Raw genomic sequence first — 12294 nt, 5'->3', positions numbered from 1 at the left:
TCTAGATGGTAAGACTCTCGACCACTCTATCTCTTTGCACCTTTTCGAAGATGAAACGGCACTGGGCTCCGACGGCGTCAGACAGACGACCGGTCTTGATGGATATGCCCTTTTTGCGGCAGGCCTAGAAAACCTCGCCCACTGAGATCACACGATTACCCAATTATGTTGATCCAACAAGACTTGAGCCTGGGGCTAATGGTCATGGATAGTGTCACATAAGCTATGTATAATATATCAAAACTGCTAGCTAAAAGGTAAATATCAACTTGTCTCATAACTCCCAAGCCTCACATGATGATCTCCTTAGATGACGAGTCTTATTCGAGTTATCGATGCTGACACCATCTTTTTTTTTACCATTCATGCATTTCTGACATACACCTTTGGCATAAAATTTAATGGAGTCCCCGTGAACGTTGCTGACTCTCGTGCCATCTACAGACAAGACCTTCTCTAGCTTACCAGACCTCTGGTCTCGTGGCTCGCAGGAGGCCAGTTACTTGTATGTAGGCACCTTGCCCTGACTCCAGTTGTTTTCGACATCATGATGAATCGACATTAAAACAAATGACAAGCATATGTCCAAGTCAGCATTGCTGGCCAGGACGACAACTGTCACGACTGATTAGTCAACAATTTGTCTTCGTCTGTCATAGCCATGAAGCAATCGAAGCTGATTGTATGCGCAGATTTTATAGATCGCATACAAGAACACCTCGCCTTGGCCAACCAATGTTGGCCGGGCATGGATCAATTAATGTAAGTTGAATCTGCTTTTCCTCGCGTCACCCTGCCTTGATACCTGTACAATGATGATTTTCTTTTATTTTAATCACGACGGTCAACATAATCAAATACATTGATGACCACCGCCTGTGACAGGGCATTTAATCTGAAATACTCTCCATCAGCTTGATTTGCCAGATTTCAGCAATTGCTTGTTCCAGCGCTGACTTTGGCTTTAGTGGCTAGTATGTATAGCAAGAAAAGGTGATTTCGCCATTCAAGCTTTCTTGGTTCATTGGATTGACCCAAGGACCCAAGTGATAAGATAGTGCCTTTCGCTGGTTGGGCACATCCATACGTCCGTGACAAGGTTTACAATATGCACTAGCTGAAGTTTAGCAATACTCAAAATGAACAAGATCTGTTTTTTCAATACTGGACTGTTGTCTTACCGTGTAGGCGCTCATGAGCCAAGTTAAAAAGTACCATGGCCCCCAATTACGTGCAGATATAAACCCTTTTATTTTGCGTATCCTTTTTTTCCCCTGGAGTCGGTTCTGGCCCTGGCACGCAAATTGATCGTCTAGGGTGTTTCAAACGACTGCAAGCCTGGTTCTAAATACAGGATCAATCTAATAAGATGTGATGAGGGCTCTGGTTTGCCAGGGCGGTCTGGCAAAGCCGGGGTACTCGACCAGTGAGCGGCCGCAGATCCCGTGCCCTAAGCGCCAACAAGACGCCGGCTGTGATGAACTTGCCAGGCTGCAGCTCACTAACCACATCCATGCCCTTCTCGTGTCTGAAGAGTCTTGTCTCTTCCAGATTCCATCCGGGTGGCCCCAGACACCCAAGTCTTGGGTGTGTTATTTTTATCTCAGGTGGATCCCTCGCGTTATCCCCGTCAAAACGGCCGATGTGTCTTGGGGGGTGCAGGCTGGTTGGCCTACGGAACATGTTGCAAAGAATGGAAATTCGCCTTTCTCTCTGCCCTTCTCGTTGACCTGTCACGTCTGGTAGGCTCGGGCCTTCCTTTTGCTCCTCTTCCTAATCTTATTGCTGCGCACGGTTTTTAGCCATGGCTTCATCTCCGGTTGGCTCTTAATCTCTTCGGCAGTATGAATAGGTGCGCGGGCCCCTCATGCCCACAAGACTGTCCCTCTTCCCTTGAAATGATCTGCTTTCAGCGTCTCACATTACTGATTGCGATTTCCAAGTAGCTGGTGGCCTCCAAATACCGTTGGCGACGAGCCGCCATCCTGGCCAACACCTCATGCCAGTACCAGCAATCAGCCATCTCCCAGCCGTCGAGAACATGCTCTGCAACCGCCACCTTTGACAACGACTCTGAATGGTCCTCAGTTTCATGGACTAGGTGTCGCGCTTGGTGGAAATTACTCGTCGACCCCTCTGTCAACGACCTCCTTATCAAGCCCGTTTACGCAAGGCCAGTCTCCTGCAACTAATACTCCGGGAGGCGTAGGAGTCGGGTCATCATCGATGGCTGCCAGACAGTATAATGTCCCTTACAATCCCCAGGATTGGGGACCTGTAGGCGGTTCGGGGCAATCCACTTATCCGCAAACAAATAGCATGACTCGAATCATTTCCCAGTCGCGGCAAGCTGGATCTCATACAGGTCTGTTGGGCCCATTTTTTATCTTCCATTTTTCAATTTCATTTCTGCTTTGCTTCTGAATAATTTTATGTCACCACGGATACCTGGGTCTTTGCCTAAACCTCAAAAGGTCTTTTATCAAGGCACGCTTAACATGATGTATATAGATGCTTCTCTTTCGCCTCCGCCGCCGCCATACTCGCCACCAAGCCAGCCCCAGCAACAGCATCATGCGCGAGATAATGTCAGCCATAATACATCAGGCAGAGGCTCAGCATCTCCAGGGGCGGTATCTTCGTATAATGGAGTACTACATGGCAATACTGATGCCCCCGCGGAATATGGACAGCGTCCCATTCCTCGCACCCGTCCGTTATCTATGGTTCATGTGGGCGACACAGGGCAGAATAGACATGTATCACTTCCACCACCTCCACCGTTATCACAAGGGGTGTCATCTTCCAGATCATCGTCTCGACATAGAGCTGATGTGTATCAAGAACCAAATTCACTGAACGCAGGATCAAGGCCCTATATTATGGTTTCTCAACAGGACAATTTACATCCATCTCAGTCAAGTAATTATAATTATATGGCGGCCACTACCCAACAGGATGATGTCACGCGGCCCCCAACCTCCAGGCGAGCCGTTTCTGCGGGCCCCGTTGTGAATAGCGCCGGTACGTCCCGGGCTGCAAGCCAGTCTCGGAGTAGCTCACCCCAAGGACGAGGGTGGGAGCCTGGCATGCCTCTTCCACCACCACCTCCAGGCCCTCCTCCTACTACGAGATCACAGAGTGTCAGTGGCCTGTCCGATACAACGTCTTTGCGACACTCGCAGGTTCAGCCAAGGAATAGCAGAACTCGACCACCTCCAGTGCTGGGAACTGGCTTGGACAGTATTCCCCCGACTCCAGCTGGCTGGGTGGACGAAGGGCCCGCAGTGGCCCGGCAAAGAGACCAAACGCCCCTGGTTATTGACACGGCGAACATCACGGGGTCCCGTGTTGGAGCAGATGGATCTAGAACTCATGCGCACCCAAACTCCACAAGCAATGGCCTGTTTCGCAGTCCGGCTCTTCGAGACCCGAACACTAAAGGAATTCGGGAGAGGCGAATCGAGCGCAGGAACAGACAGAGTCAAGTTTTTGATGACTTCAGTGCAGTATCGACCAACAGTAACCCGTGGGCCGATGCCCTGGACCAAGTAAAGCCATCGAATCTAGTCCTTGAAGACACGAATGCTGTTTCTGATAGTACAAGGAACCAAACATCTACAAGAGCCACCCCCAAGAGTAGTCATAGCTTGGGATCTGATGGGCAACATGTTACCTCACGGCCTAGAGCCTCGTCGACTGGATTGTTTTCGAATCGATCTTCTTTTTCGACTCCAAGAGGCGAGCCCAGCCCCGTTGGACCAGCCCGAGGATTTGCACATACTCCACCGTTCTCCCCGGGTGGCGAGAAATCATTAGGATACCCCAAGACGGCCTCGCAGGCCTTGCCCCCAAGGGCCCTTCCGACTCCCCCATTGCAACATGGGCAAGACACACGGCCACCCTCTCGACCTAGTTCGAGAGAGGACCGACCGGTTTCTCATTTATTACACTTGCCTAATGATACTCTGGCTACTGTCTCAGCATTAGCCCCACGCCGAGTACCGTCACAGAAAGGCCCCTCTTTGGATTCTGTCGTCAACCAGGACATGGAATTTGTTCAGAGAGCCGTACAAAGACACAAGGCCTTTATAGACAAGGAGGCAGACGCTACAGATGAAGCGGATGCTCTGAGAATATTCACGGAGTTTATTATATCTGAATCCCAGATCAGGCGTGAGAGATATGCTAAACTATGGGACTCCGGTTCATTGGATATCGAAACCGTGCGCCATAGGCTATTTGAAAAACCTCCAAAGCCACAGGCTTCGCCTGCTCCGCTCTCTAGGCGGCCATCAAGGGGTGCTCCGAGGCTCGATATACCCCAATCACGTCCCGAATCTGCTTGGTGGAACAACTATCAACCTTGCTTGTCCCCGATAGCGAGCCTTAGTATGAGCAATGATGGAATGAGCTCCCGAGGACGTGCACCGAGTCGTTGGTGGGAATCAAAATCAAGCAGCGAGGGAGGCGAACGAAGAATTGAACGTTCAAAGCGTGAATCTAAATATATGGGATTGCCTCGCGAATCTCTTCAGTGGCCCCAAGGACGAGATCCTGCAGAAGGCAGAGATATGAGTTATGCATCCGAATCGACAGACCAGTATGCAGCTTACGGCCCGGATGAATACCCGCCCGAGAAGGTGGGCTGGCACGAAGAGCCAGCCTCGTCGGATTATTCAAGTACGGTTGGGCACAATAACTACGGATATACCAAGGAAACTCACAAAATGGATGTGTCGAGGCTGATTACTCTGCCACCGCCTTACCCTCGGCACCATCCGGCCGTCAACAATAGCCACCCAGATCTGGTCAACTATCGTACTCTAGTTCGATCAATTAGCGATCTTTCTGTTGTCAAATCCACCAGAGAACGGCATCAATCGGATATGAAGAGCCTGAAGCAAAACCACCAGGAGAGGATGCAGGATAGCCGTCGATGCTTTAAGGCCAATATCCAGAGCCAGATCGAACAGGGTAGCATTAGTTTTGCAGAAGCCGCGGAGGCGGAGGCTGCGCTGATTATGGAAGAGAATAAGCTTGCGAGGGAGTTGGCAAAACAAGAGCTGGATGGCTACCAAGAATCAGTGCTAAAGCCGATGCATGCAATTCTCACTGAACGAATCAACAAGGCCACTGCTTCCATTGATGAATTACAGAGCAAGTTGTTCGATGACGCTCAGAATGAGACCCCCGACCAGACCCAAGAAGAAGGCGATGAAAAGCCTGAACTGTTAGAGAAACTCACGCAGCTCAAATGGCTATTTGAAGCTCGAGAGCAGTTACATCGCGAAACATACGACCTAGTCAGCAACCGAGATGAAAAGTACAAGACCGTGGTCATACTGCCTTATCAGCAGAACGCGAACGAGGAGAAAGTGCGGGAAACGAACAGCTTCTTTGCCAAAGATGCCTTGAACCGCCGCGTTAACCACGAGGCAAGCGCATTGGCTCGGCTTGAATCCTTTTTGAATGTGGTTGAAGAGAACGTGGTTCGAGGGGTCGAGATACAGCTGTCCGCCTTCTGGGATATCGCACCGTCTCTCCTCACTCTGGTCCAGCAGGTTCCAGTGAGTCTAGCTGGGTTTCAGCTCCAGATCCCTACAAATGAGTATGAGGAAAATCCAAGTTACCAGAATCATCCGTTGCAATATCTCTACACTCTTCTTTCGCATGCGGAAAAATCTAGCTACCAATATATCGAATCGCAGACCAACCTCTTTTGCCTCTTACACGAGGTTAAGTCGGCTGTCATGAGAGCAAATTGCAAGCTTGTGGTAGCTGAACGGGTCCGATTGGGAGAGGACGAAGACCATGTACGGCGGGAAATGCAAGAGTCCCGCGCGGATGAGGAGCGGTCTTTGACACATGATCTAAAAGATAAAGTCACTACAGTGGAAGGGCAATGGACGGAGGCCCTGGGAAGCGCCATACAAGGCTTACGAGAGCGTGTGAAGGAACAGCTTATGGATGAAGCTGGATGGGAGGAGCTGGAACAATTGCAGGAGTGATGAGCGTTGGATGAATTGTGTGTGATGACCATATTACCCCGACGAGCCTTGGCTCCAGTCTTTGATTTGATTTGCTTTATGTTGTTCTGTTGAAGATACCCAAATTATTCGTTCGCTACTGTGTTGATCAAGTACATACACATTTTACTACAGGTCCTTGCTATCCGTGATGTATGAAACTTACTATGCAACTTCTTAGGGTTGCTTACCAATTTGTGCATTCCGCCCACTCTCACGACTAGCGCTCACGTGACCATGGTTACCTTCTAGAGCTTTCCTTCCGAATCCTTTTTTTCTCTTTCGCCTTCAACTTCGGTTGAGGGGATACACTGTATTATTTAAGTAAACTCTGGTTCCCCCCAACTCCACCGCGGTACTTCCCTTCCTCTTGTTCCTTTCTCTACCGCATTGGACCAGGTTGATCTACTTTTTACAGCGTCTTAGATTCGAGACGTCTTGCCGTAAAACTGTGAGTACCCCAAACTTTTGCTTTTCTTCATCCCCTCCCCACGGATGCAGACTTTTTTTTTTTTCCAACCCACAAAACCTCATCCAACTGCCCCGCCGTTGGATATGGTCTGCCCCTCGATGATGAGATTATATAGCTGGCACCAGTCAGAGAAAAGATGGATTTCGATTCATCTTTTGTGTTGATTAGCTCCGGTCCGGGAACGCTACCTGTGATCACTGAGAAATATCCTATGCACCTCGTCTTGTATGCATCAATTGATTCTTCAGACTAGATGTACTGACTTGGATTTTGCAGAACCTAGCATTGGAACAGGCTTAGAGGAAAGGCCTCCCATCCATCCATTCAGGGTTGGGTGTCTTTTGTCAACACTGCAATAGAGAAGATTTTCTTTTTTCTTTTTTTTAATCTTTACATCAAGACCCACTAGCAGTTCATAATAAATTTATTTAAAATACCAACATCATGGTTCTGCACAACCCCAACAACTGGCACTGGGTGAATAAGGATGCCTCCGGATGGGCCAAGGATTACCTGAAGGAGAAGCTCTGCGCGCTTTCCGCCGAAGAAAATGGTGTCACCGCCAAGATCTCCAACCTCCTGTCTATGGATGGCGACGTAGACGTCAGCCAGAGAAAAGGCAAGGTCATCACCTTGTTCGATGTCAAAGTACAGCTAGAGTATGAAGGTTCGTGAACGTATTGTGTGCTTCCCTTGTCCGGGGCACAACTAAATTTCCTGGACAGGTAAGACCAAGGACGAGGAGTCCGTTAGCGGTACTATCACCATCCCCGAGGTTGCCCACGACACAGAGGAAGACGAGTATGTTGTATGTTCCCTTTCTCCCTCTCAGAGACGGCCAACTGGGGATGGTAGTGCTGACACTTCCTGTCTGGTGTAGTTTGAGATTGACATCTACTCTGAATCCTCTTCTAAGCAGCCGGTGAAAGACCTCGTGCGGTCGAAACTTCTGCCCCAGCTCAGACAGGAGTTGGCTAAACTTGCACCCGCCCTGATCGGCGAGCACGGCAAGGATATCCAGCATGCCCCCGGTGAAAACCCATCTAAGGGTTTCACCGCCCCAGCCTATCACCCGCAGACTAAGAAGGACACTCCTGCCCCCAAGACGACCACTACTACTACCGGCAGCAAGGTTGCTGTCAACACTACTACCGTGATTGCCTCGGATGAGTTCCGTACCACCGCCGAGGAATTGTACAACACCTTTACAGACCCCCAGCGCATTGCCGCTTTCACCCGCGGAGCGCCTCGTCAGTTCGAGGGTGCCCAGGTTGGCGGAAAGTTCGCCATCTTTGATGGCAATGTCACCGGAGAATATACTAAGCTGGAGAAACCGACTCAGATCGTGCAGAAGTGGCGATTGGCCCAGTGGCCCGAAGGTCACTTCAGCTCCCTTGAGATCAACTTTGACCAGAACGATGTCGACGGCGTCACCCAAATGCGTGTGTCTTGGACTGGAGTCCCAGTTGGCCAGGAGGATGTCACCAAACAGAACTGGGAAATGTACTATGTTCGCAGTATCAAGCAGACTTTCGGGTATGTTCCCCCTCGGTACAGTGTTTCGTAGCCAAATCTTCCTTACCATGGCTCCCAGTTCTCGTTTCCAATATTGGAGGCAATTGCTGATCTCGTTCTTCGTACTTCTTTTTGCTATAGGTTTGGCACTATCCTCTGATCTCGTACGCCCGTCTTTGGAAGTTTGACGATTCGAACGCCGATGGTGTGTACAGATGACCTGACTCTGTCTGCGATCAACGCGCCCTGTAAGGGCTGGCGTATCTATGTTTTGGGTCGACTGAATTGCGTTCTTGGAAAGCAGACACTCTGTACCTCACATCTGTGCCTTTTGTGATACACCTTCCCCTCTTGCATCTGAGGGTATGGTTCGACGATTCCACGATAGAAATCCATGATTAGATCAATGTAAAACGAATCAATAACGAAACCCCACGGTTGTATACACCCTATCTCTGTCTGTATGGCTTTTGATAATCACACTTATTTACGATGAATCAAGTTTCCCTTGACCCTGTTAATTGTTTCTCTAACCCTTTATAAACATTTTAGATCGTTAAACAGTTCAATCGTATACACCCTAACAAGAGCGAGTTTACAAAGTCTTTTCAATCATCTCAATGCCGTACTCCTCCTTGAGAGTCTTAATTAGGGGAGCACAGATGTCCCAGGTCATGGGAGCAATGACACCCTAAGAACAAATCGTTAGTCGAGCCTTCATCTCATATGGTTTCAGAGCTAGGATAGAAATAAAGAACGTACTCTCTTGTTGATAGTGCCATCAAGCACCAGCTGGACAGCAACACCACAGGGTACACCGACAGTCTTAGCCATAGCAGAGTAACCACCGATCTCACCATACTCGCACATGGTGCTAGTGCGTGTCTCCTTGGAGCCATCCTTGTGCTCGATCTCGAACTTGTGCTGCAGCATAACCATGTCACGTTCTTTAGGGCCGTACTGCATCTTCTTCTCGAGAGTGGCACAGAGGGTATCGAGAGGGTTACCGCGGGGGATGATCTGCTCATCAGAGAAGATGCCGATCCAGCGGAGACCTGCGATAAGGCGGTTGCGCTCCTCGTTGTTGGCGAAGGAGGTCTTGGAGGCGATGGCCCACTCGAGGTCCTTCTCGGTAGCCGTCGTAGCGCCCAAAATCTGCTTGGTGGCATCCTTCCAGGCGATGGGGGAGTTGAGGAAGTCGGCGGGCTCATCGCTCAGGAAACCGATGTCGACCAAGACCTTGATCATCTCAGGGAAGCCCTGGTAGCGGAGAGTGCCACGGATGATGGTCTGGGCTTCGGGAATGTTGTAGCGCTCGCTGTAGGGAGTCGAGTCACGGTTGGGGTATGCAACGAAGGCGAAGCAGGGTAGATGTAGTAGGGCTTGGCGGTAGCATGAGGTCGGGACCGGCGACGCTGACTTCCTGGCCGTCCTTGTAGAACTTGGCGGCGTTACGGAGAGCGAGAAGGACACCACGGCTGGACCAGGAGAACTTGTAGCCCAGAGGGTTGTTGGAGCATTCAGGAGCGGGAAGGCCACCACAATAGGAGAGGAAGGAGGTGATCTTGCCACCCTCCTTGTGGACCTGTTGTTCCCACGTTTTAGCAGTAGTTCTATGGAGTCCCCTGATAGTATATTTAAATGAAACGTACCTCGTCAATAGTCTTGACGGCATACAAGTGGTCAATACCCTAATTGCAGGTTAGCCAAGAATGTAAGCTAATGAACAAAAGTCACCCGCCCGAGAGTACGTACAGGATCCAAGCCAATCTCGTTCATGACTGTGATGCCGGCCTTCTTGCACTCCTCGTCCAACTCGAGCATTGCGGGAGAGACGTAAGAAGTAGTGACAACATGCTTCTTAGTACGGATAGCGGACTTGATAACAAGGGCGTGGAAAGTATAAGGGATCAAGGAGATAGCAAGGTCGACCTGCTCGAGAGCCTTGTCGAGAGCGTTGGCATCGTTGACATCCAAGGCAATAGCTGTGGTGTTCTTGAAGCCCTCGGCGAGCTTTTGGGCGCTTTCGATGGTACGGCAGGCTATAATGCAATGTAGAAACCAGACATTAGAGATCATATAACTCTTAAGGCGTCGGTTGGAACTTGATCAGAGAGGATGATAGCCAAGGTCCTCCATCCGCCGATGCGACAGTTGAGTGATGACGAAGATAGAGAAAGGAGGGAGGTCCAAGTGAATAGAAGCGTCAATGGTACATACCGACAGTGACGTGAACATTGGCCTTGCTCAAAACCTCAACGGTGGGCTTGGTAACTAAGATTCAGTTAGTGGTTGAGCTCAATGCGGGGCTCCTCATAGTTCGGAATGATAGATATATGAATGGAGGCCAATGCGATGGGAGACTGACCGAAACCCGAGCCCAGAAGGAGAACCTTGGAACCAGCGACCTGACCAGGCATTGTGACAATTCGAGAGAGGGATATGTATGAGTAGTATGTGTCAAATGACGGAGAAGGAAAAGAAAGAGAGTCAGTTATCTTGTTGGTCTTCCCCGCCGGCAGTTGTGGGATGACTCAGTCACGTGGGTCCACTTGGGGTCGGCGGTATCGGAGGTGTGGATTATCATATTAACTAAGAGGATGTGCTTATCGCATTAGAGTGATGTGGATTGGCTCTATATTATTATGTATGTATGCGCTTCCCCAGAAGAAAATGCAGCGGGGGGTAATGAATGACAAACACTTGAGACATGGATATCCGTCTAACAATCAGTACCAAAGGAGCGAACTCCAAACTCCGTATGTTCCAATGCTTGCTGGGCCTGGGCTCCCCAGGCCAGGGGGAATAATAGTTCTGCTTCACGAGCCCTTGACCTTTGCACTTGGGCTCAAGACTTGGTCGCTCAAACCGTTTTCAGATGATCCGGCAGCGTCGCCATCGAAATCGCCTTCCGCATCCGGATTCTTTCTCGACTTCGAAACCCTTCTTTGCCACCCTAGCAGAACTGGCAGGAAGTGCCATAGATCGAATTCAGGCCAGAGGACGTCCAGAAAGACAATATCCGTGTCCTCATCACATTGCCAGAGCATAAAGTCGCTAAGACGCTCCACTCCAGACGTGCGGACCAGCAAGTCCAGGGGAGGGTTGTCCTTCGTGTGTAGATGGTCTGATAAGGTTTGCCGCGTGATAGTCTCTGGTGACAAGAACGCTGGGGTTTCCGACTCGTCACTAGTGCCCTGGGTTGCTTTCTTCACGCTCATACTATCCTGGTGGCCAGCGAGATCAAGGGTCGTAGATGACGAGAAGGCAGAACCGGTCTCGTAGACCTTATTTGGACGATCGTGTTTCGCAGCTCCTTCCTCTCCCTGGGATGAGGATTCGGAAGTAGATTCAATATCGCTACTTGTATCCTCGGCCTTTGTATTTTGGTTCCGTGCTTGGATATTAAGCGCAATATGACTCTCGGAAAACGGCGTTCGTAGGGATGAGGAGCGCGGTCTTAATGGTTGGCTGTAATCTGCCACGGTGTCACGGATAGCACTGGTGATTTCGTCGCGCGATGTATATGGGAAACAGATGTTGAGGACCCGGTCGCCGTTGGCACTTGTCATCTCCATCGCCCGATTCACCGCTTTGAGGACGTCAGGCCTGAGCAAATCCAGCCGACCCAACACCCGGACCTTTGCGCCATATCGATCAAGTATCTCTCCATGCTGGGCCATCTGCGACAACTTCACCCTAGCCATTTCCATCAGAGCATCCACCTCGAACTTGGAGCGTTTGAAGTTCTCGATACTAAATGCGTAGATTGTGACAACTTTGACTCCACTTCTGTAGCAGACCTCAAGAATCTATTTGTAGACGCCATTAGCATCTCTCTCATCATGCATCTGGAATAGAGCGGCGGGCAGTATGTTCGGAGAACGCAAGGGACCGTTTGATATAGAAAACTAGCTAGACGATTGCCGAATAGAGAAGAGCGGTGGAAAGGAGTAGGAGAATAGGATGATAAAAAGAAGACCAGCGCTTACCCTTGCCAGCGCCTCAAATCCCAGATTGTGTCCCTCGACTGTTTCAATCCCATGAGTCCTTGCAAACCTTCGGTTTCCATCCATCACGAAAGCGATATGTTGTGGAACTGGCCCCTGCTTGATTGCTCCAATCAGCAGCTCTCGGAGTTTCGATATAGCCATCTCGATGGGTGGAGATGCAAGGAACCATTTCCGAAGTTTTGACAGGTGCATTGACGTCGCCATTTTGATCGATGCAAATATGACGAACTAGCGAAGACCTCAGGAGCTCAAGGGGCAAATAAAA

At 50.0% G+C, this 12294-nt stretch overlaps 4 protein-coding genes across 4 annotated transcripts; 2 read left to right on the top strand and 2 right to left on the bottom strand.

Moving 5' to 3' along the window:
* Positions 1–1374: 1374 nt before the first annotated feature.
* ANOM_007067 (uncharacterized protein) lies at positions 1375–6011 on the top strand (the record flags this gene model as incomplete). Its single annotated transcript, XM_015552323.1, has 3 exons — positions 1375–1742; positions 1944–2277; positions 2475–6011. 3 exons carry the CDS (start codon positions 1375–1377, stop codon positions 6009–6011), a joined length of 4239 nt encoding a protein of 1412 aa, XP_015406624.1.
* An 886-nt stretch (positions 6012–6897) lies between these two features.
* Positions 6898–8483, top strand: ANOM_007066 (AHA1 family protein). The gene is made up of 4 exons (XM_015552322.1): positions 6898–7168; positions 7227–7309; positions 7382–8037; positions 8158–8483. Exons 1-4 carry the CDS (start codon positions 6946–6948, stop codon positions 8174–8176), a joined length of 981 nt encoding a protein of 326 aa, XP_015406623.1. The 5' UTR covers positions 6898–6945; the 3' UTR covers positions 8177–8483.
* Positions 8484–8544: 61 nt separating this feature from the next.
* On the bottom strand, positions 8545–10476 carry lys9 (saccharopine dehydrogenase (NADP+, L-glutamate-forming)). Its single transcript, XM_015552321.1, has 7 exons — positions 10385–10476; positions 10237–10290; positions 9772–10058; positions 9669–9707; positions 9370–9601; positions 8779–9311; positions 8545–8707 (listed from the first exon to the last, which is right to left on the bottom strand). The coding sequence occupies exons 1-7, from the start codon at positions 10434–10436 to the stop codon at positions 8612–8614; spliced, it is 1293 nt and encodes a 430-aa protein (XP_015406636.1). The 5' UTR covers positions 10437–10476; the 3' UTR covers positions 8545–8611.
* A 359-nt stretch (positions 10477–10835) lies between these two features.
* On the bottom strand, positions 10836–12233 carry ANOM_007064 (undecaprenyl diphosphate synthase family protein; the record flags this gene model as incomplete). The annotated part of the gene is made up of 2 exons (XM_015552320.1): positions 10836–11828; positions 12009–12233. The coding sequence occupies 2 exons, from the start codon at positions 12231–12233 to the stop codon at positions 10836–10838; spliced, it is 1218 nt and encodes a 405-aa protein (XP_015406622.1).
* Between the last annotated feature and the right edge of the window lie 61 nt (positions 12234–12294).

This window comes from Aspergillus nomiae, assembly GCF_001204775.2.
Source record: "Aspergillus nomiae NRRL 13137 chromosome Unknown contig00145, whole genome shotgun sequence".
Taxonomy (NCBI): Eukaryota; Fungi; Ascomycota; class Eurotiomycetes; order Eurotiales; family Aspergillaceae; genus Aspergillus; species Aspergillus nomiae.
Note: the sequence above shows the minus strand (reverse complement) of the source record. Positions and strands in the feature narration are given on the sequence as shown.

Coding starts and splice junctions, on each gene's coding strand:
- ANOM_007066 (XM_015552322.1), top strand. CDS start 6,946: ATGGTTCTGCACAACCCCAACAACTGGCACTGGGTGAATAAGGATGCC. Junction 7,169..7,226: donor AGTACAGCTAGAGTATGAAG/GTTCGTGAACGT, acceptor TTTCCTGGACAG/GTAAGACCAAGGACGAGGAG. Junction 7,310..7,381: donor CAGAGGAAGACGAGTATGTT/GTATGTTCCCTT, acceptor TGTCTGGTGTAG/TTTGAGATTGACATCTACTC.
- lys9 (XM_015552321.1), bottom strand. CDS start 10,436: ATGCCTGGTCAGGTCGCTGGTTCCAAGGTTCTCCTTCTGGGCTCGGGT. Junction 10,291..10,384: donor CCTTCTGGGCTCGGGTTTCG/GTCAGTCTCCCA, acceptor ACTGAATCTTAG/TTACCAAGCCCACCGTTGAG. Junction 10,059..10,236: donor CAATGTTCACGTCACTGTCG/GTATGTACCATT, acceptor ATTGCATTATAG/CCTGCCGTACCATCGAAAGC.